This window comes from Calypte anna, chromosome 1 (assembly GCF_003957555.1).
Source record: "Calypte anna isolate BGI_N300 chromosome 1, bCalAnn1_v1.p, whole genome shotgun sequence".
Classification (NCBI taxonomy): domain Eukaryota; kingdom Metazoa; phylum Chordata; class Aves; order Apodiformes; family Trochilidae; genus Calypte; species Calypte anna.
Window position 1 is genome coordinate 91,072,846 of NC_044244.1, and position 23,215 is coordinate 91,096,060.

At 41.3% G+C, this 23,215-nt stretch overlaps 1 protein-coding gene across 2 annotated transcripts in view; it reads left to right on the plus strand.

Annotated features, from left to right (window-relative positions):
- The first annotated feature begins 4,984 nt into the window (after positions 1-4,984).
- EEA1 (early endosome antigen 1) overlaps positions 4,985-23,215 on the plus strand; it is a 71,129-nt gene continuing 52,898 nt past the window's right edge. Inside the window, exons 1-3 of one of the 2 annotated variants that reach the window (XM_030449422.1) lie at positions 4,985-5,068; positions 12,948-13,040; positions 15,914-16,036. In XM_030449422.1, the coding sequence (XP_030305282.1) occupies positions 5,045-5,068; positions 12,948-13,040; positions 15,914-16,036 (240 nt within the window). In that variant the 5' untranslated portion in view covers positions 4,985-5,044. The remainder of the gene's footprint in view (positions 5,069-12,947; positions 13,041-15,913; positions 16,037-23,215) is intronic. The other variant, XM_030449431.1, reaches the window with a different exon arrangement.

Below are 23,215 nucleotides of genomic sequence, written 5' to 3' on the forward strand. Positions count from 1 at the left end.
TCAATATTACTGGCATCCGCTACAAGCTACGTAACTGAGGGCTCCCCTGCTTATTTCATTTGGCATTTTAAGGTTTTTGCTGAAAATTTTTTGAGATAGCCTCAAACATGCCAAGACTGATGGAGAATGGATAAATTTGTGCCTAACACCTCCCAAAAAAGAAAAGCTACATATGTATATAAGACAAACCAAAGTGAGCAGGTAAGTTACCCTGAAAAAAATGTGTTTTTTTAAAATATTTGAATTTTAGTCTGCAATGGAATTCCACCAGTCCATGTCTTCTTCCTATTTACACATTTTCTGTGCCATTTCCTGGAAAGAGCCTGGGAAACTCACCAGCAAGAGCTAACATCTCTGAACTAACAGGATCAGAGTGACCACGGTATCACCACAGCTTTTTGGAGTGAAATTAGAAAGTGTTTATTTTGTGGCAACCTTGCAACTTTATGCAGGATAATTTCTTAGCATAAGCATTTGGCAGATGCTCTTCATGACTCAGTGGCAAATCTTCTCCATCTCATATTTCCATTATATTAATACCAGATTTGTGGTTTTTACACGAATTCATACATATTTATGGCTTAAGTTCTCTTGCATGCTGCTGGGCTTTCTCTAGTTCCAGTGCCCATCTCTCTAGTTACTCCAGCAAAGCTGCATGGCATACTCCACGCCATTACTTAGTCTTTGGGTGGATGATAAAAAAAAAAATAAAATCAGTCACTGGAGCAATTTTTTAAATTGTAAATAGAAATAATGCTGTTCTTTCTGTCTTTAGTTTGGGTTATGTGGGTGGAGCTGAGCAAATCCTACAGCATTCAGGTTTTGTAACACTAAGATAGAAGTTATGACTTTGAGCTCTCGGATTTGGTATTAATGCAAGCCATGCAACCTTTACCAGTACACATGCTTGTTACTCATGCAAGTAATTGCAGTGACTTGAAAGAGGCTTTCTGCAGCACAGGAGCTGCCCTCTGGTTGTCAGCTCCTAGTCACAGATGTCATCACAGAGCAGCCTTGTTCTAAACTTGCTGAGCAAACACTCACCTTAGCATATGCAGGGGAAAGTACTGATGCTCTGGACAACCCCTTCAGTATCTTGAATGACGAGTTGAAGAGATGTTATTTTTCTCTATAGTGAGAAGGAAATGGGTCAGGAAGGACTGGTGATCCGTTCAAACAGACCCAAACCATCTTATGAGTTTTGCCTAGCTCCTTGGGTAAGCAGAGGTGACCTCTTGTGTTTTTCAATGTCCTTCCCCTCTGCTCCCAACCACACACTTTCTGAACCCACTGGGCAGCTTAAGTCTAAACTGAAAGAGGTGCAGATGTCTCAAAGCTAGTTATATTCCTCAGCTTTCTGACAAAAGTGATGATGGAGTAATAGATCCATATTTATGTTACTGAAAGGATCAGCAAGACAAGCTGATGTACCAGAGTTCCCATGCAGCTCTGGACTGACCAGAGCACACAGCCTCCTGTGGGGCCTCTGAGGGCCTTGGAGAGACAGCAGATGAAGTTTCTGTAAAGGTGAAGTGATGGGATATATTCTTCACAGGAAACTAGACTTAATTTCTTTCATTGCTCATAAATAATTTTGTTATTGCTATCTAAATGATTGCTAATAAATTACAGGAATAGCAATATTTGACTCTTCCATGATACTTTTCAGCACTAGATTCCAATTTCTTTAATGTCTTTTTTCTCACAATACCTTAAAAGATAGGATGGTATCAGTACCTCCTTTTTAATAGGTAGTGAGTGTTACTAGAACTTGCTTTAGGACAAATACAAAATTATATCTAGTCTCACAAGTGTCAGAACAGTGCCCAAGCCACTGGCTAATCTTGATCTGCTAACACCATAGATAATTTCCAGGCTAAAACCATTTGTTTCCCCTAACAGAGCTGAGAGGGACCAAATGGTGAATAATGAAACACTGAGCGCACAATCTGGACCATCAGACTCTTTTTGAAGGCAAGACAGATGCTGTCATTTTTATACTCAGACATTGTCCAGTTTTAAGTGTATTCTTACATAACTAGGAAGACCAGTAAGAAATGCCCTCTTAGCTGTTACTAACTGGATGTGCAGGTGGCAGGCAGGGAGGGACTGGCAGCTGCCTGCCTTAGCACTGTCCATCAAGGTGCATGCACCTCTATCATATGGCACTAGCCCATCTGTGTTGCTAAGCAGCCCTGCCTTCAGCTGAAAAGGCATTTGTACCCAAAGCTGTGCTTTGTAAAGCTTCCAAATGTTGTATGCTTTTATGGTTTTGTGTCTTTGTATGTCTACGCAGATTGAAATGAAACTGGGAATTTCTGTGGTCCCCAGTCTTCTCTGTCCTTTTGACTTTTCATCTATACGTGCCACTATTAAAATTTCTAAGAACTAACAAATATGCTGTGCTTTTCTTGTATGAAATATTTTAAGATAAAAGACTTCTTTTGATCAAAAATGTCCATAAAGTTGTGTGATTTATTGGGCTTTGGGTGTTTGTTGGTTTGGGGTTTTTTTCATATTTGTGTGTAGAAGACAGTTCTCTACAATAACTCAGACATGGGTTTGTTGAAGGAGCTTGAATGAGGAGATAAAGAGGAATTTGTGGAAAGTTTTAATCTTTGAAAACAGATGGTTGGCAAGTTTTTAATACTCTTAATTGTTAATCTTGTTTCTCTCTGTCTGTTCTGGGCTTGTGATGTGGATTTTTAACATGATACTACTTTTACCTGCTAGTTATTGTGGTTTTTAACATATACAGTCTTTAAACAAACTATGTGCAACAGAAATTCATAGAGATTAATTTAAAAGAAGAAACCCTCAGAAAAAGATATGAGTAAATTTGAAAGCTACTTGCTGAAAATATATGAGCAGCATACTGTGACAGTAAAAAATGTACAGTTAAAAGATCTAGGAGAAAAAAACCCCACCAACCATAGACATGCTGATGCCTTTTATAAACAGGATACCTAAAAGCAACATCTTAGAAAACTTGGATACTTTTCCAGCGCAGCACACATCATGAACCAAAGGAACCTGTGCCTAAGAGATGCTGAGGTCAGGAACTTGACATGATTGAAACCAATCATCTGTATGAACCCTGATAACATGTAGCACAGTAGCCCAGAATCTTTACAGAGTTAAAGGCTGCAAATCTAAGTGAGGACTTGTGCTGTGGACGTGCCACTAATTATTTTCCCTGCCATTTTGTACCAAGTGATGGTGGTTCTTGGTGTCACAGCATGACCTAGGCTTTCCATTGCACTTGTTGAAATACCTGGAAAAGCAAACGAGGTATTAAAATCTGCAGGCATTTTGCTTAGATTTATATGTAGTACATGCCTACAGCCTGCCTAGATACCTAAGGAACAGTACAGCCATATAAGAACAATCCTTTGCCCATTGTTAGTCCTATATACAAAATCCAGAAACAAGCCTTGTAACTGCCATGCAGTAGGACAAATTGCAAAGCCATTTTGTTCTCTAGATGCATGAATGAAAATGAACTGATAGATGTGACCAAAGACATCACCACTCATAAGCTGAAGCCTTTACCAGCTGCCTGTGTGCTCTTAACCAGTTGTGCACTGGATGACATTAGCATGCAACACACCGCAGCCTGTCACTGGAGTAAACCAAGTTCAAACACAGAATGCTGCTGTGCCTCAAGCCTTAAGCTGCTGCAGCTGAATCCTTGGGGTCATGTGCTTGTAACTCATGCAAAGTCTGAGGATTTTAAGAGTGCTTAGAAATGCCAGTCTCTGAGTGGAAAAATGTTTTCAATCTTTGCAGCACAACTGGTGCTCCGCTACGATATTTGCTCTGCTCTGCCCAATTAGCCATTGAAGGGTTTATTATTTACTCATGACCCTTTGTCTTGCATCCAGTGTGTAACAGTTTAAGCTTTAGAATAGAACAGGGAACTGTAGCATGTTGAATCATGTACTGTAGAGGCTACTGGTATTCCAGTGAAACTCCTGCCACATCTCATGTTGGTTTTTGCCCCAGCACCTACAGATTTAGATTTCTGCCCTTGGATGAACTGGTGGGACTTGAGCTGCACTTTTTTTCTGAAATAAAGTGCATGCTTGTGTGAGCAAAATGTTACTTTCTGATACTAAATAAATACCTAATGGGATACCACAAGGTTGGATTTTCAGATCGGGGATTGAAGGAAGCAACAGCCCCTTCAGAATTATTTTTTCATTTGCTTATCCAAGCCAGAACGCCTAAAAAATCTCCTTCAACTCGCACTCCTCAGTACTTTCGATACCGCAGGACCAACAAAACAAGCACGGAGCTGCGTTTGCGCTTCACCCCCTACAAGGAGCCTTCGGCTTCGAGTTCAAGATGCAGTTGATTTCCTTCCCCTGGCCACGGCCCGATTCCAGAGAAATGACAGTACCGAGGGTGCCCTGCAGCTGCCGGCGGCCCGCCCGGCCTTGTCGCGGCAGACGGGCTGCCGGGGCACTGCAGGCGGGGCGGGAGGAGGCCAAGGCCGGGGGGGCAGATGCTGCCGTCCTCCTTCTCCCCCTCCTCAGCTCCCGGCTCCCCGCCGGAGCCAGGCAGCGAGCGGGAGACGCACCGAGCGCTGCGGTGCCGGGCCTGGCGCGGCGGGAAGAAGCCGGGCCCCGGCTCAGGGCCCCGCGGAGGAGCTCGGCTAGCAGACCCCTCGCCACCGCCGCTCCATCCAGGGGAGCAGCCCCCGCCGGCCTGGCTCCTTCGCCCGGGTGCCTTCCGACTTCTCCTTATTTTTCCTTTCCCCGGCACGCCGGGACCGGGAAGCGGCTGCTCCATCCCCGCCCGACCCGACCGGCCCGGCCCGGCCCGGCCCTCCCAGGGGCGGTGCGGCGCGGCGCGGTGCGGTGTGGAGCGGAGCGGTTCCGCCCCGGCGCGGCGGCTGCCCCGCCTCCCCGGCCGCGGCGGCTGTCACGGGGCAAGCGGGCCACGCCGGGCTCCTGCGGAGCGGGGGCGGCGCTGCGCGGAGCCCCGCGGCTTCCCCCTCGGCTTTGCCGCGGCCGCACGGCGGCATCCGGGCTCCGCCACCATGTTCAGGCGGATTCTGCAGCGGGTAAGGCAGCGAGACCCGCCCCGGAGGCAGCGGCAGCGAAGGCGGCGTGCCTCGCCTTGCCTTGTCCTGGCGTGGCGAGAAGGTGCCGCTTCCTGGTGCCGGCCGGGCTCCCGACTGGGCTCCCCGCGGCGGAGCCAGAGCCACCGGCCCGGCCCGGCTCATCCTAAAGGCAAGGGAGGGTTTAGGCCCTCGGAGGCCATGAGCTTGTCCGCCGCTGCCGGCTGCGGGGGGTGGCCGCAGCCCCGACGGGGCGGGACGGGCCCGGGATACCGCGCTGGAGGCGGTGGCGTCCCTCGGACAGGGCGGGGGTGCCCCCGGCGGGCGGGTCTCCGCAGCCGGGCGAGGGGCCTGTTGGCGGGGCGAGCGGCGGCCCTGTCCCGGCGTGGCTCCTTCCCGCAGCGCCACGGCGTCTCCGCCCGCCGCCTTCGCCCGTCGCTTTGGCTGCCATCCTCCCCCCCCCCCCCCCAAACCCCCGACCCCTTCCAGCCCTCCCCCCGCGCTGAGGGCGGGCTCCGGGGAAGCCCAGGCTGGGGGGAGCCGCCGGGGGGACCTGGGGTTATTTTCCTGGGTGGGGGCCAGCAAGCAAACAGGCCCCTAACGCCGAAAGTCAGCCCAGCGGCCAGCCGTCTGCCTTTTTTCAGGAACCGGCTTTTCCGGCAGCTCTGCCCGGTTTGCAAAGCCGAGTTGTGACACCCCTTTATGAAATCTTTCTCGCCTTCCCCCAAATCCTTGCGTATCTCGGCGGCGGTGTCGGCTGCCTCGCAGTTCGCGGGTGGCTGGGGTGGGAGCTGCCAGGGAGGTGGGAAGGGCAGGTGTCGGCCTGGCACAGGGTGCTGGGAACCCTCCATCCCTGCCGCTCGGCTGGAGGATGCACCCAAAAGAGGGTTGAATCCACGCCGAAGGTGGGAAGACTGAGCTCCAGATCCTGTGCTGCGGGAGAGCCGCGTCGGTGTCACGCAGAAGGTGCTCACGGCTCCATCTGGGAAACCAGCTGCCCTCGGTGTTTTATCTGGTGTTACTTTCGAAGTGTAACACCTCTGAAAGGGTGTTTTATTGGAAATGCTGGCGGGCTTTCCTTCACTGCCATGCGAGGAAGCATTGCTGCAAGAGAGGGAGTTAACAGAGGGGAAGAAAGTGCGTTGATACCTATACAGCCAACTTTCTCAGCCTAAAGCATGCCTCAGATTGTGTTATGATCATAGACCCCGAGCAGGTGAAGCTCGTTCTTGGTCTATTTGAAGCTTCGTGTTTACAGGGAAGAATTTCCTTCCTGAAGTTTGATGGGAAGCCCTGCTAACAAGCAGGGAAACTTGGTACGGACCTAATTAAATATTGGCAGCATTTAACTAGGTGTTTATTAATTCTGAGAAATAACAAGATTTTTGTCTCTATGAGAGAAGAAAAAACTTGATACTGTGCCAAAGGAAATCCCCCCCCCAAATATAAGTTCAGCTAAACACTTCCTATAAAAATCTGAAGTTCGTACAAAAGTTTTGTGTGTTAAAATCAGCTGTCTTCCCTGAAAAGTTTAAACAAATAGTAATTCCCCAGTGGCTCCTGAAAATTACAGGATTACAACAGAGCTAATTGCCAACAAATGTGAAACAAATGTCTTCCTGACCAAAAAACTAGAGAAATGCCAAGATTTTTAAAGGTGTTAATCTTTTAATTGCTGCAAATAACTATGTTTTTGAAAAATCCATCTCGTATTAGTAGGGTTTTAGGCCTTCTATAAAAGTAGTGGGCCTTCTATAAAAGTAGTGATTGTATGTATACATACCTCATACATACCTTTTTGACTTGCAATCTGTGGTTGGCAAAGTATGAAAAAGACTTCTGATGTACTTTGTTAAAAGTGAGCTTTAGTTTGCTGTCAATATTTTTAATAAAGAGCATATCTTTCCCATCTCTGAGGCAGTAATTTGAAGGCCAAGGAACCTAATCCTGACCCATTTCTTGGGCATCATTAATGTAGCTGGGATACCTTCCTCCCCCACTCCCCCTTCCCATGCATTTTAGTATCTGAAGCATAGTTTCTTGTATATGGATTGGATTTATTATGTGGTTATAGGTACTGCTATCCTTCCTACCTGGGTTGCTAGCCAGTACTGATGAAATAACTTGAGTTCTGGAAGCATGTTTAGAAGACAGAAGCTACTAGGATACAGTTTACAGTCCTAGTCACTTATTCAAAATTCTGATTCCCAAATTTTAAAAACACTGGATGTTTCTTTTTTATACTACTTTTGCCTGATCACCTTTTTATGTCTTCCAATTGTAATTCCTGGTTTTAGAAGCATCTTAATGGTGACTTTGAGTAGCGCATTTTCAAAATGGAAAGTACTCTACCTACTTGTTACAACTGAATATTGCTCATTGGGTCATTATGTCCCCTCTCTGTTGCTCATCTACTTGTGGGACAGTAGCTGCTGCCTCTGGCCTGTTGAAGCAGAGCTCACTTCTTGTATTTGCAAGATACCAAAACTTGAATGAGAAGAAAAAAAACCCTCACTTTTTGTAAGGAGAAAGCTTTTCTTTTCAGCTAGTGGAAAACTTGATTACTTTAACCCTCTTCTGAGGCTTCTTTCTATTGCTCATGTTTTGTAGAGAAGTACTCATCTGCTGGGCCAGTGTGGTAACTGGTTACATGAGTTTGTCCTCGTTCTTTGCTTTTAGCTGTCTGTCTGCAAGTGTTAGCCACTGTGCTGTATCTGGGTGGTAAGATCCTATTGCTCTGTTTCTAACCATACTTGAGTTCTTGGTCTTGAGATCTTGAGGTCTAGGTGGAGAATGGGGCGGGGGGCTTTGCTCATTTCTGAAGGCTGGGTGAAACAGTCACCTTCTCTCTTACTCCAAGCTCAGAAGCAGAGATACTTAATTGTCTGGGATGCAGGGCATCTCATGCCTTACCTGTAAATTTCTCTTTTATGGTTATAATTTCAAGGCTTGCCAGATAGTGTATTCACATGGTGGATGCTGAACTGCAGCCATGCTCCTGCTCTCCCTGTGGGGCTGAAGGGGGAGCGTGTGCCTCTTCCTGGGCACAAAGTCTGCTGGTATGGAATCTTTGGTGCAATGGGAAAGAAAGGTTTTGTGCCCTGTGAACTGAGGAGTCATTTCATTTTATGGAGTAATAAAATAGCGTCATGCTTCTTTACAAGTAAACAATGTTACTGTTCTGTGTTGCAGTGAACTGTTTCTGTCACTGAGAATTGTGTGATGAGGGATTTGGCCTTACCTTCTCATTCTGGCATCTTGTTTGTTGCTTTGGGACATTAATACGTTTGGACAGTAGTACCCTTCCATAGTATTTAAATCTGTGCTGGGGAGACTGTACCAATCCATATTTATTCAGACTTTCTCAAGGCTTAACGTGTTTTTTCAGAGGTTTAATTTATTCTGAATTGAATATCAGGACTGAATGGAGCACAGCTACAGACAGATAAATGACTATGCAAAAATGGCATGGTAGCAATCCATATTTACACTCCATCATTTTAATGCATTTAGCTTAGCTCATTCATTATACAATTTTCTATTCCTTTTTAGAAAACAAGCTGCAGTTGTTGTGTTTTTTGTTGTGAATAGTGTTTCTTTATATTAGCTTGCAGTTTTGTTATACAGTTTAGTGTCTTCTCTAACTCTAGTGCTAGTAGTAGAGTATACACTTGTCTGCAGAGCAAACAAAAATAGCTCTGACAACTAGAAAAGAAATATGCTGGGTGGAAGACTGATTTTGCATCAGTCTTTCAACTCCCAGTGTGCCTGTAAGGGTCAAATGTTAATTTCAGAAAAATACATGTACAGAAGCCTGTGTGAAAATTTACTTTTTCTATAGAATTTTTAAGTCAATCTTTTGCTCCCCTATATAGTCCAAAAAAAAAAAAAAAAAAAAGAGCATAATTCTGATTTTTTCCTTAGTTCCCAAAGTCTGAGTTGGTAAATGTGTTGTGACTTTTTAATTTTATTTTTTTTTTTTTTTATGGAAAATGATACAACAGTGGTCTGGGAGCCTGGCCCATACGGGAATATGGTTCCCCATATGGGAACCTATTTGGTAATGCAATAATCAACTAAAAATATTCCTAATTTCCCATTTTTTATTTGGCTGGTGAAGGATGTTTAAATTATAGCTTTGAAAGATAAATTAATTGCATTTATAGCCTTGGTTTCCACAACATCCTTGCAAATTTGTATAAATTTTTTCTTGCTAGTCTGTATTACTTCACAAATGGAGGCTACGTGTGTTTCTCATGATCTTGAAAGTTTCTTAATGACCTCTCTCTTTACCACCTTTCTTCCTTTTGCAATCCATTCACTAGAAAATGCCACCTATTTGTCCTAAGTTTTCTAAATCTATTTTAGAATTATTCTTTCTCTTTTAAAGAGAACATGTTGAATTTTTTAAATATTAAAAGATGGGGGACCAGCTGATCCTTAAAAGGATTTTTTGACAGGTACTGTTTAATAATTTCCACCTTGTGTGTTGCATGTAATAAGACATGCCATGTGGATCCTTTTTAGTGTCATTGTAGCATGTCTGAAATGTTTCATAAAGCAAATACTTCAATCAACCACATAGTATTAGGACTGTTCTTTCAATAGAAGAGCATTTATCCTGGAGGTTGTAATAATCTCTGATTTGTTCAAGCTCTCCCTCTACTCGTGTGTCTTTCTGTCCAAAGCTACGTGAAGGCACATTCTTCAGTTTTTGGAGCTGAAGAGTGGATCAGCAGCCTTCCACTTCCTGTAAACATCCATTAATGCTGACATTTTTTCCATTTTAAAATGTCCCTTTTCTACTTGTGAATATAGATGCTGGGACAGATAGGGGTCCAAGTTCTCAGGCATTCTAGAAGAAGAGCTGTCATATAAAAACCTTTTGATGATGTTCAGACTTCTAAAGCCTTTTTAAAAATTCCTTGCAGTAGGAAATGGGTTTTTATATTTTGGAAGTTTAGCTCCTCTATGGAAGAAAGCTTTGACACCTGACCTCTTCATTTTCCCTTATGTATAAGTACGTGTGTCTACATCTCTTTTGGATTCCTTGTTCTTGCACAAAATGGTTTCAGAAGTGAGCCTGACCTCTGGTTTGCATGATTGTTGTTTATGGGTTGCATGGGAAGGATCTTCTGAACTGTGTCAACTGAAGAAAACTATTTATAACAATAGGTGGGATGTTCTAACTTAGCTCTCTTACTGGGAAACTTGGCTACAACTTACCAGTTGTTCTAAATATAATTCCACTGACTGCCAATGCACAAAATTCATGTCTGCATTAATGAAGTTACTGAATGTGCATTTCAGAGCTCTCCTGCAGGACGTGTTTCTGTGGAGCAGCACTTTGGGTGGGAAGGGAGCTCAGGAGCATTCTGTCTGAGCTCCTGCTGCAAGCAGGATGAGAGTGGAGGTCAGGAGCAGGCTGCTAAGTCTTGGTCTTGCACTGGAGAAGCTTTTTTTTTTGTGTCTACAAGCCTCTCCTGTTCCAGTTTTTGTGTCTACTTGTTCCACTGTGCATTCCTGGGAGTAGCTTGGCTTCCTGTTTTTTGATAACCTCCCTGTAGGTGGTGGTGGTGCTGGTGCTATTAGGCCCTCCCAAAGCTGTCTCAGCCCTAAACCTAGCCAGCCCTGTTTACTCAGCCCCTTTCCACAGGGCAGGTGCTCCAGCCCCAGCTGTCTTGGTGGCATTTTACTGAACTCACTCTGGTTTATCAGTGTCCTCCCTGGACTGGGAGAGCCAAAACTGGATGTGGTATCTCAGTGTGGTCCAATGGGTGCTGGGCCAGTGGGGGGGATGATCACATCCCTGGGTGGGTTGGCTGGGTTCCCATTAATACAACCCAGGGTTCTGGTGTCTCTCTCTGCTGCCAGGGCACGCTGCTGGCTTCTGTTTGCCTTGCTGTCTGACACGAGCTCTGGGTCCTTTTCAGCAGAGGGGCCTGTGTTGCTGCCAGGAGTTTTCCAACCCAGGCAAAGGACTCTGCATTTGTCCTTGCTGAACTGCCTGAGGTTCCTGTTGACCCCTTCCTCCAGCCCATCTGTGTGCCTCTGATGGGGTTATCAACTGGCCCTGCCAGTTTGGTGTCATATGAAAACCCGAAGAGCATGTGCCCATGGTCCGTGCTGGGATGTGCCTTTTTTACTCTCTGTCAGAGACCTGGAGGAGAATTACTGATGCTTTCCCTTAGAAGTGCTTTGCATGTCCATCCTATTGTTGGTTTCCACCCTTTTTTGCTTCTCCTGAAATTAACTTGGAGAGCTTGCGTCATTTTGCCTGTTGCTTTTTTATGCTGTACCAGGGAACTATAGTGCATTCTTACGTTATTTAGAAACACAAAACAACTAAAATACAAAAGAGGAGGAAAACCAGTGTATATAGATGACTCAACTGATGATCCCAGAGAAGGCTGGAATAACGAGAGAGGCAGCTCTCTCCTTCACATATTGACTCCAGCCCTGATAGCTTGATGCTTCCCTCCTCCTCACATCCCTTTGGCTTGTCTTTGGAGCCTTTCTGAAATTGAACTGTATGTCACTAGGAATCCTAATTAGTAAACTTGGCCTTTTTATTGCATATTGTTAAAATTTTATTAGTAATAAAACGCTGTTATCTTTACAAAAGTTGGAAGTAGAACGTTCTTTAGAAAGAAAAAAGCAGAAAATGTGCTTAATTTTCAAAGTATGGAAAAGCCTGTGTCCTGCAGATATCTTATAAAAGGTTAGCTGATTTGTCTGGAAAAAAAAAAAGATTCTGTTTGAGCAAGAAAATTCTAAACCAAATAAGATTTTGGAGACACCAAGATCTCGAAACTAAAACTGTTTATCTGCTTCTCTCCCTCCCCCTGTGAATTTCCATCTATATATTTAAAATACTGTACTTTAATCCCCCTATATTAAATTAAAAAATCCTTTATTGCGAGTATTTCCAAATGGGCTAAAATACAGCAGTTGCATTACTTTACCCCATTTACAAGTGTCATAATGAAGTTGGATAATGAACTTCTATTTTTGGTTGAAGGTAGGATTGCATGTACATATTGAGATAATTACTGATGTTTTCTTTGAGAATGCTAACTCTTCTGTCAAGCAGTGGTGTTCTAGAGATGTGTAAGTGAAGTTAAATTAAATTTAAATCAAATTTATAGTTAAAAAGGTATTATAAGTTGTGATTTATCTATCCAGATTTTGAGTTGTGTAGCATCTCAAATTGATATGCTTAGTTTCTCTAAATCTGTAGTTTCAAATCACTACTGTTGTTTTTTTGTAAGTTGTCTTACTTACTAACTGCTTTAGCTTTGCCACAGGCTTGAATTTTGATTTTATTTTTTCCAAGTTAAGGCAGTGTACCTGCTTGTGTGCTTATTGTATCAGCAGGGTCACACTTTGGTTTTCTGACTTTAAAGTACTTAAAGGCTCATTCAGATTGTAGACAAATTATCAAAAAAGTAGTATGATATTTATTTATATATTTATTATGGTTTATTACTTCTAAAACTGCTTAGGTTGGAATTTCTAGTATTTTCCTATTGGATACAGAGACCTGATTTAATACGAGAGTGATACAAAGACAGAGTTTGGCCTAATACTTTATTTTGTGTTGAGCATTCGTGTGAGAGGAAGTGGTTTAAAATCCTGGCCTTCAGTTCTGTTGTCTGCTTGTTCTTTGATGCATGGAGAGTCTTGAATAAAAGCTTTTGTTGAAGTGTTGCACTGAAAATTATATAATTGCTTGTCAGCTTGTTTACTTCATTACCCTTGTGGAGGGAAAATACTTCTGTATTTCAACAAGTAGAAGACAGGCCTTTGCATATCATTGTACCACGCATTATTAAATACAGCCTGTAGATACTCATTTTTTTCTCTCCCCCCTCTCTTTCAGACTCCGGGTAGAGGTGGGTCTCAGAGCTCTGATTCGGATTCATCTGCCACCCCAGGAAATGCCGTGGACGTGAACAACGAGGGCACCTCCGAGGTACTGTGCCACGGCCTCGGGCCTGGACCCTTAGGCCTTGGGTGCTGTTTCTCTGATCTATGAAGCTGTTGGGAGGCACTGTTGATGACCTACCTAAATAGCAGCTGTACTAAATAAACACTCAGAAGTGTCATCTTCTAAGAATTGGTTATTTAAATAAAAAAGGGAGGCTAGGCCGTGTTTATACGTAACTGTTATTTAGGCTTAGCTTTCTTAAGTGGTCACAAGCAATCCTTCCTATAATCCTAGAGGTGAGTTTCTAAAATTAAAAGCAATGAGACATACGCTTGACTCCTCATTAATAAATCTTCTATGAGAGTTCCAGAAAACAAGGCTAAACTTTTTATCACACTTCTACAGCCTTTTCACCTTGCTTCTGCTAAGCTATAGGGTGTACTGGAAATTTCTTCCTCCTTGTAAAGTATCAAATGTGTTGGGTTTTCTCTGTTGTCGTTGTATATATCTATCACTTGAAAATCCTATGCATTTTTTATATACTGTATAGCATACCAGCAGAATAAGTTGTTATTCTTGCTTTAGTCCCATAATACAATGTCTTTGGATTTACAGTGTTGTCAAATATTAACTCTGAAAAATGCAAACTGACTTCACTGGCTGTTGAAGCTAGTTTGTGCTAATGTACCCTGATTAGCCATCTTGAAAATGTTGCAAGATTAGCATACAAATGTGGTGCAAGGTTAATTACTCCCATATACAGCATTAAAGGGAGCAAAGTGCCCTTTCCTACACTGAGTAAAGTGTATGATGATTCAAATATTACTGTGCCTGCTATGATAAGAGATAAAAAACTTTCACCGTGCTTTTAAAATTCCTTATTTCCTTCCATCTAGGCATCTACTTGTTTATTGTTTCTTGAAGCCTCATAATTGTCAGTATAATCAGACATTCCTTAATATTTTGCTGCATATTATACCTGCCAGGCATTTCTGAGACCAAATCTTTTTTGTATATTTACACCATCCCTGACGCAAATAAATGTTCAGAAATTGCAGACGAAAACATCATTTCTTTTGTACTTAATTCAGGCACAAAAGTGTTCGATGAGATAATTGCTCCTTTCCAAAGTTTGAATAATACTGCACAATTCTGTTAATATCAGTGCAGTATCACTGACTGTACAACTGGTGGGTGTCACAAGGTACCTCAATATTAATGTAGCAGTATTTTCCTGGAGTAGAACAAGCTTTCAAAGTGGTGGTATGTCTGTATTATTAAATGTTTAACATGAAGAAGTGTCTTTTAGTTTTCAATAATTCCACTGTCTTACATTTATTACAAGTGGGCTGTTCTTACCACCTAATTTCAAAATCTGTTTGAGCTCTGAAGCAGGTGATGGGCCCTTACTCTCCTGAGATTCATGCATTAGAGCACATAGCTTGAGCCTTTCTGTTGCTCTTCCTTTTTCTGCGCACCTGTCTTGGGGTGCTGTCTCTCTGAGAACTTTTCTCCAGGAGTACCGTAGACAGACCTTGTATAATGTTTGCTCTCCATTGCGTAGTTATGATCCCACCTGGTTCTTCAATATTAAGCAAAGTTAGAAATCCATTTGGCTTATTTTCACTCCATTTTCTTAGCTAGATTTTCTCATTTGTATTTCTGCAGGATTCAAATGGAGAAAAAACTGTTAAATCTGTGCAGAGTATCATGTTTCCTATCTTCTCAGGCCTAGTTGAAATTGCTCCTTATTTTTGAGAATAGCAGCATGAGGCAAAAGGATTGGGGAAGTCAGAATTCAAACCATTCCTATCTCAAGGAGAGGTGAAAATCTGTTTTAGTTCTGTCTGCAGCCACATCAGCATTTCAGGTCACACAGAGCCCTGTAATCAAGTCTAGCTACATCTTTTAGTCAGCGTACTGACTAAGGGAGGATATTTTTGAGCCTATCCTACTTTTTTAGTTTAGGTCCCAGGGCAACTCCATCTGCAGAGCAGGATTGCTAAGTACTCTGCTTGCAGTGAATCCAGCAGCATGCTTACCTTTTCATTAGTGTAACGTGGCTGTGTTAGCTGCACAGGTCTGCCACAGATACCCTTTTTGTAAGGGGCCTTAACCTTTCCATGCATGCACGGGGCATTATGTTGTCACTTCTGCCCACCCCTGTAGTCCCCTTCCATGGAGATGCAGACTTCTTCTAGGCAGCAGTGTGATCAGATGCCCACAGCTCTAAACCTTCCACCTTACTTTTTCCAGGTGCTTGGGCATGTAGCTTGTGTTTTGAAGATGTAAAACTGTTGTTCTGCAGAAACTGATTTAACTTTTGGCTTTGGTAAATATCTGGTGAGCATGCTGAGTTTTTTTAAATTCTACCAAGGAAGGTGGGTACTTTTCCCTAACTGAGCATGCCAGGCAGATAGATGTCCAGCTTTGCTGGCACCCAGACCTCTCCTGCTGCTGCAAACTTTCTTACTAATTTACAGGGGTATTTCTGCAATACCACCCTTGTCTTTCATTCTGTGAAACATCTGGACAACCTTACGGGAAACTGTGTGGTCGATCTGACATGATGCCTTCTAATAGTCCTTTTACAATTTGTCATGCAGCTTATTTCTTTGTCTCATGGAGGGGGTACCAGGAGTGCCTGGAGAATACAAAGCAATGTGCATCATTGTGCTAGCTTTTAAAGTGTGTTTTAGATTTGTTTATTTTCATATTCTTAGTAACTTTTCCCTCTTGCCTTCTCCATGGCATTGATATGTGGTTTGCAAAAACTCTTTCCAGTAGGAAAACGGATTTGGCTTTTGGTGTTTTGGTGATGGTAGAAAACTTTCAGCATAAGAATTTGAACAGTATTTGATTCCAAATATGCTTTTTTGTCTTTATTAGTTTCTTAAAAGCAAATATACATTTCACAGGGCTTCATCTGTCCACTGTGTATGAAAGTGTGTGTAACTCCCACTGATCTGTCTGAACATTACCAGAACGAGCACACTGGGACAGAAGGAAGACAGGAGCTTCGTGACCTCCCAGCTGTTACTGTGGGTCTTGTTTATTTTGTTTCAATAGCTTTGGTAATGGGCTTCTTTTAAATGAACACAAATCCTTTCTTTTTTGTGGCTTGGATGTCAGCTTTTTAAATTGCTGAAAACGTAATTTGATTCGTTATGCATGATTCCAAAGTATGCATTCAGCAGAAGAATTAATCTATGTCTAGCTTTCTGGTTTGCAGTTTTCTCATACATGAAATATTTGAGGTATTGGGAGATGTGCAGTCACTGATGTATTCTTTTTTTAACAGCTTTTGCTTGATTTTCTTGTAAATGAGACTTGTTTTATGTGATTTATTTAACTTCAGATTCAGTATGGTGATAAATACACTATTGGATCTGGTACATCTTTTGTGAGTAGAAATATTTTGAGCTTTTTATTAGTGAACTATTTTAAAGGCAGATTTCTAGTGGGAGATTGGCAAACTGGGAAAAAGATGGGACTGATTACAGGAATATAAAAATTTTAGGGGCTTCTCTTAAACATGTTTAAAAGCCTTATGTATTGCAGAAATATTATACAAACAATTATAAAAATAACTTTTAATATAGAACGTGATTGGAACTTTTCAGTGCTCCCAATAAAATGCAAACGTCACGTCATTTGATAGTTGGCATAAGTCGTAATGCATTTCTAAACTCTTCCAATTGTGGAAATGTGTAACACTGCACAATTAAACCAAAGTGGTTTAGTTCAGAAGAATTTAAATTCTGTAAGGTAACAGCCTCCAGCTACACAAGGCTATCTGAATTTTTTTACTTCTGTGAACATTCAGAGAAGATTTGACTGCTGGGGGCAGGCAGCTTGCCATGCACTACGTGGGTTTTTATGGAGATTTTGTATTCTGGTTACTGACATGACTTTTGTTGAGTTATGGAATCAAATTATTTATTTTAGGCTGGGTGAGTGGTGTGATTTTAATGTGTTTGTTGCTGTGTGCATTTGTTAAGCAATGCTTTTTTCCTTCTCTAACTTTAGTGGGCGTTTACAGTTTATTTTGAAAGGAAACTTTCAAATTGTGGGATGTTATTAGCAAAAGTTATGAAAGCCATCAGTATACTCATGATTTTAGAGTTACTTGAGATCCCTTTTCAAGGCTGAAATGTTCACCTAATAAAGTGAGCGGGATCTGTTGTAAAACTGGTCTGTGCTGCTCCTCTGAAGTGCTGGGGGATCTCCTCAGAGGCAGGACAGCTGGCTTTTCATTTATTCCTCATTGCCTCCTGTTGAAGCAGGGACCATCTGTAGTGCTCTGTTTGTGGTGAAACCAGCATTTCATTTGCTCTACTATCTGGTCACTGTGCAAGTGCCTGACTTGAGTAAGCTGTGATTTACCAGTGACAGACTGTGGCATTCCTGATATGATGATATCAGTAGATCGAGAGATGTGAGCCATCAGAAGTGGTTTGGTTACCTGAGGAATTTACTCTTATTTAAGTTGGATTGTGTTTAATATAGTTTCATGGAGTTGACAGTGGGTTCTTGCCCATTTTCAGTTTTGTTTTTCTACCTTCAGTCACCTGTCAGTACTTTTTATTGTCAGTAGTGTATTGAAACTTTTTATCTTGATAAAACTTTTGTATCAGTATAGCAGCAAAATACAAATTCAGTTGCTTCTAGCTGTTGCTGTCTCCCGTTGTAAATATCCAGAAGAGGTGAGAAACAATGCTATTATACATGTATTTTTTTTTTCACTTTGAACTTTTATTATATCAGCGTTCATGGAAGCATCGAAAAAGTGAGGAAATCTGTGAATAATTATAGTCAATACTAATGTGTAAAGTTTCAAATACTTGACTATGTAAAGGCTGATGATTTGCATTTGTTGATGGAAAATGATAGTTTACATTTGCAACAAGCACCTTGAGATCCTTAAGCAGCAACACAATGAGGTTGTTACTGTTTGTTCCATCTTCGACATTCCTGAGTCAGCATTATAAGAACATAATCTGTTACTAATGTCATCTTATGTATCACAGATACAAAACATTGCTGAGTTTAGCTCACTAAGACTGGTGTTTGGCTTTTTGTTGCTTGTGGATACTACTGTGAAAAGTTGAAATACATTTTGTTGGAAACCATCCTGAAGAAACTTTTTAAGACCTGAAAAATTGTCACTTGCTTGACAAAAATGTTAGTACCAGGTACTAGTAGGCTTTTAATGATGCCTATAGCTTTCTTCACTGACCTGTCTTCCACTGATATGCCCTCCCTGCTGATGAAAATTTTAGTAAGTTAGATTTATTTCACTTGCTCTTCCCTCCTCTCCATCCTCCATGCAGTGAGAGTTGATCTTTTCCTTCAGTCCTGAAGTTTTCAAAGGTGGCTGATGTCTTGTGCTCAGAAAAGGTTCCTTGTCACTCAGATACAGCCTTATTTATGGTCCTCCTTCTTAATAGCTCTCTGTGCAACCTTCATGTTTCAAGCTAAGGATGGCATCATTTAACCTCTGAAAACAACAGTGAAATACTTTCCCCTGCTCCCCAAGCACTGGTGAAGCCTTACTTTAGAAGTCAGAGGCTTATTCAGCTGCAGGATTATAGCCAGCTCAGCCAAATAAATGCTGTATGGTGGTCACATTGTTCCCCAACTTTCATGTACGAAGTGGTGCCATTAACAAAAGCTGTGTGACTGCTTCTGGGTTTGTTTTTTTTTGTGTGTGTGTTTTTTGTTTGTTTGTTTTTGTTTTTCCCCTGAAGGGATGATGCATTTCTGAACCATGTGCAGCATTTCCTGACTCTTGGACTTTCAGCACATTTACACAGTGAGTCAGTAAGAGAAGCTTAGTTTCAGACTTTCTTGCCTGGTTGCTCCTGAGACATCAAAAAAACCCCCAAACCACTGTATGATTATCCTGCAATGCTTAGAATATAGTGGCTGTTACTATCTGTTGTCTTCTCTACAACTAGGCTAAAGCTAGGGCAATTATGAAACAGTTATTTTAGGTAACTGTTTAGTTACTTACCTTAGTTAGATGTTTAGTAAATATTTATTTCTCAGCTAATACAAACAAGATACGATCCTGAGGTTTTCTGAATGGGCTTTTCATAGTAGGATTGTCTAGAGTCTTAATTGGCATGCTAGTTGTGCAAAAATGTGGGTTCTCTTTATCTGTCTTAGGGAAGACCTTATTCTTTATGTCTGGTTTTTGGGTTTTTTTTGCTAGTTGTCTCTTATTATAGATGTAATTTATTGCATCTTCTGTTTTTACAGATGTGCCATAGAGAGGTTTTGTACAGAGCATTGTGTCAATGCTTTAATGCTGATATTTTATTCGCTTTTCATGCTCTTCCAGGTGCTTTCCAAATGATGTTGTGGCATTTGCTTTCACCTCAGTGGTACTTGCCTGTTGTGCACAGGAACAAAAGTTGTCTGAGTTACATTAGTAAATTAATTTGCTGCAGCATCTGAACTATACCAAGAATGAAGAATTAGAGATATTGGTTTGATTTGACTTGGCCATGTGATGCAACATTTCTTTAAGAAATAGCACTGGATTAGAATTTCTAATTCACAAAAAAATTGTAGTTTTGTAGGTTGTGACAGAATTGTAATCTTACTCATCAGTAGTAATATGAACAGTAGAGAACTGAACTAGAAATTATTAGTTCTGTTCTTCTTTGGAAGAATCCAGCTTTTTTTCGGGGAAGACATTGAATCTGCATTGTGGTATAAAATAAACTTCAGCAAGACACTTTTTTTCTTTTTGTCCAGAAGGTTAAATACTTGTAGAAATTGAGAGGGACTGTGGGTCTTAATTATGTAAAACACAACCTTTTAACCTAATTTTTTAGTGATTAAATGGAGATGTTATCTGAGGAAGCCCCTGTCATGTTACCTTTTATGTAAACATAGGAAAAAAGGCTTCTTCTGGTAGAAGACATGGAAAAAATGCCAACTGTATTTTCCTTGTAATGCTATATAGAGGGAGTGACTTCTAATTTATTTATTCTTTAACTTAAAATATCTCATGATTACTTTTTTTTTATCACTATGTGAGATTCCTGAAATAAATTATGAAATGTGTTCTTGCCCTTGCTGTTTAGGTAGACAGTTTAATCTGCCCCAGAGAACTTTCTGAAAATTCAGTTATTAGCTGTGATAACTATTTGGGAAGTAAAATGTAGAAATTACTTGATACATCTTTCAGCTCTGAAACATCAGTACATTTCTGCCCTCTTGCCTTAAGTATATACAGTTCCTAATCTTCTGTTGTGTGAAATGTGTCAGCCTTTAAGTCAATGTGTATCTAAGGTTTAGCTTAGTTACTATTTAAATGCTAGTGAAGATGTGTTCTGTCTATCAGGGAAGTTTGTGGAGGTTCACCTGCAGTAGAAAAGCATGAATAGTGAATTTAGCATTTTTCCAGATATTCATGACACACAAAACCTAAAGTAAACTCCAGAGGAGTGTTTATGCCTCTGAGTATGTGAACATGGCATACATCCCTTGAACTTAGTATCAGATTTAAAGACAGTGACTTTTATTTACAGCATACAATTTACTTTACCAATGCACTTTTGAAAAAACTGGTAATACAAGTCTGGATTTTGAGACATGGGCAAACATAGGTCATGGCTGGAAGGTGTTACAGCTCTTGGTTTGAATTACAGTGATGCTTTTTGTTTGTGTGGCTCACTGCAAACAGGCTGTAGGCTTGAGTGTTGGCCCAGTATTTCTAGAAGGTCAAAGGCAAAGCCTAGAAATTCAAATTTATTAAAACTTTAAGTCTGATAATGTGAATGCCAAGTACATCAAAGGGCGTACTGGAATGGACTAAGCTGCCCTATAGCATGTATATGGTGGTGTTTTGGGGTTTTTTTTGTTTTCTTTTTTTTGGTTTTGTTTTTTTTTAGCCACAGTACTTATTTTAGTAAATATTTTCCTAGGAGAGATTTTGTGGGATAAAATTGACTTCTCAGTGGAAGACAGCAGAGTTCCTTGGTTCTTGAAGCTTGACTCGTGACATAATTGGTGGGATAAAATTTCAAGATGTTCCAGAAGCTCTGTTTGTGTTAGCAAATAGAGCTCTGGGTGCACTATTTGTGCTATGTAGCTCTCTACCACATACAGCTGTAGATCAGCAGCAATTGTAGCTGCCTAAGTGGGGCAGTTGTTCAGTTCTATACAATTTTAAAATGGGATTGGAGAATAGGATATAAACAGTCATCAGCTATTTCAAGAAAATGCTAAGGAAGCTGGGTAGCTGTGGCTGAGACTTTCAAACCTAAATGGGATACTTTTTTTCTTGAACTTCAACTAGATGAGCAAATCTGAATTCCATCCTGTAACAACTGCCTTGCCCATGGGACTGTCCTTCAAGAAGTATCATGTTCTTTCTGCCAGATAACTCCAGTTTTAATTTGTGGAAAAGTAGCTTTGCAGTGTAAGCTGTGCTTTCACTCACTAATTACTTAAAGCAAGATTTCATATTAGCTCTACAAAGACCATTTTGTTAAAGTGCCTGGGGAAAAAAAAAGCAGTTGGCAGATGAAGACAAATTAATGTGTGTTTATATATAGGTGTCTCAAGCTGCAGTTATCAATGGGGGAGCCCAGGGAGATGCTATGCTGACTCTATACGTACAGAACACATTTGTTAGGCCAGTTGACTTGTTCCTTCCTCTGTTAACAGTGTTGAATAGCTCTCCATTGGTCATAATTGGGAAGTAAACACCTATATGTAAATGTCTGGTTATGTTTTAAACCTCAAGGAGGAACCTTCAGTCTCTTGAGAGCTTTCAGATTTTGGAAAGTACTCAGTTTTCTTTGCTAGGGAGTAAGGAAAATATTGCTTTTCAAAATGTCTTGTCACAGTACACAATTTCATTAGATCAAGTTTGTGCAGAATGGCGAGGAAAAACCCACTGCAGTTTAGTCAATATTCTGGGAATATTCTCAGAAGAGTGAAATTTTCAGAAAAATATGTTTTTCACCACTGCCTTACTCCCAATCAGCCCTATTGAGTAATACACGGAGAAGCCAGAGCAGCAGAATTCATTCTGTTCTGTACATTAATTTTTCTGCTCCATAAACTGTTTCTGAGTCAGTTTTAAAATAGTCTGAGGATTAGGAGGACTCTGCAGTAGCCTGCCATCAGCGTGGTTGTCTGCCATGCCCCTGCTCTCAGTGGGCAGTGTATTTTGATGTGAGAGGCCAAAGTTCTTCCACAGTTAAGAGCCCTGTAAATTATATGGGTACAATAAAAATAAATATATGCTATTTCTTCTGGCCAGATTTTCCTTCCAGTGTTGCTTTTAGCATCCTGGTTTAGATCCCAAATAATACTTTATTATGATTCGTATGAATATTAATGTTATCCAAAAGGAATAATTTACCTTGGATGCATTTTAGGACTGAAAAGCTTAACTTTATCAGGCCTGAAACCGAATCTTAACTATTAGAGGGGAAAAATAGCTACAAACAGTCTTCTGTGGGCTTAGTCATAGGTCTGCCTTGAGTAAGGCAAGTAAAGAAGCCTCTAGTGCTTCTGTGGAGTCTGAGGTCTTTTGTCAAATTTCTCATAACTCAAGCTGAGGTAAGACACTTTCCTACAAAACTTCTGTGTAGCAGTTTCTGTGCTGCTCTTGAGTGAAATGTCTATGTTGGAGTCTTCACCCAGAGGATGGCCCATCCCACCATGAACAGCTTGGTGCTCTGGAAGTGCTGGGTACTGGACATGGCTCACTGGCATCCACCTGAAAGAGAAACGTTTCCCTTGGGATCAGAAAAGTGGCATTTGTAGTTAGTGTCTTACTCATTGTCGTTGGAATGCCTTGACCACTGGGTCAGGGGCTCTTCTGACCTGTAAATTGTGTGCTGACTCCTGGTGCCTTGTTTCTGCATGTCTGTGGGGTTTTTGGTTTGGACTATTTTTCTTGCTGTCTTGCTTCAGCGATTCTGTTGTGATTTTAAGAACTCTTCCCTGATAAAAAACTTGTGCATGTAGTGTTTGTGGTTTTATTTTTATTTTCCATTAACAGGCATCTGTAAAAGCTTTGGATTCAGTAAATTGTCATTTCCTCCTGGAAACGTTCTGTGTTTAGAAAAACAAAACCCAATTAATCATCCTTTAACTTCTTTTGGGTTCTTTTCTCCCTGTGTAAATTGAAAGATAAAGCCCAATTAGAGAATTATGACTTACAGTGCAGCACTACCAGGGCTATAAAT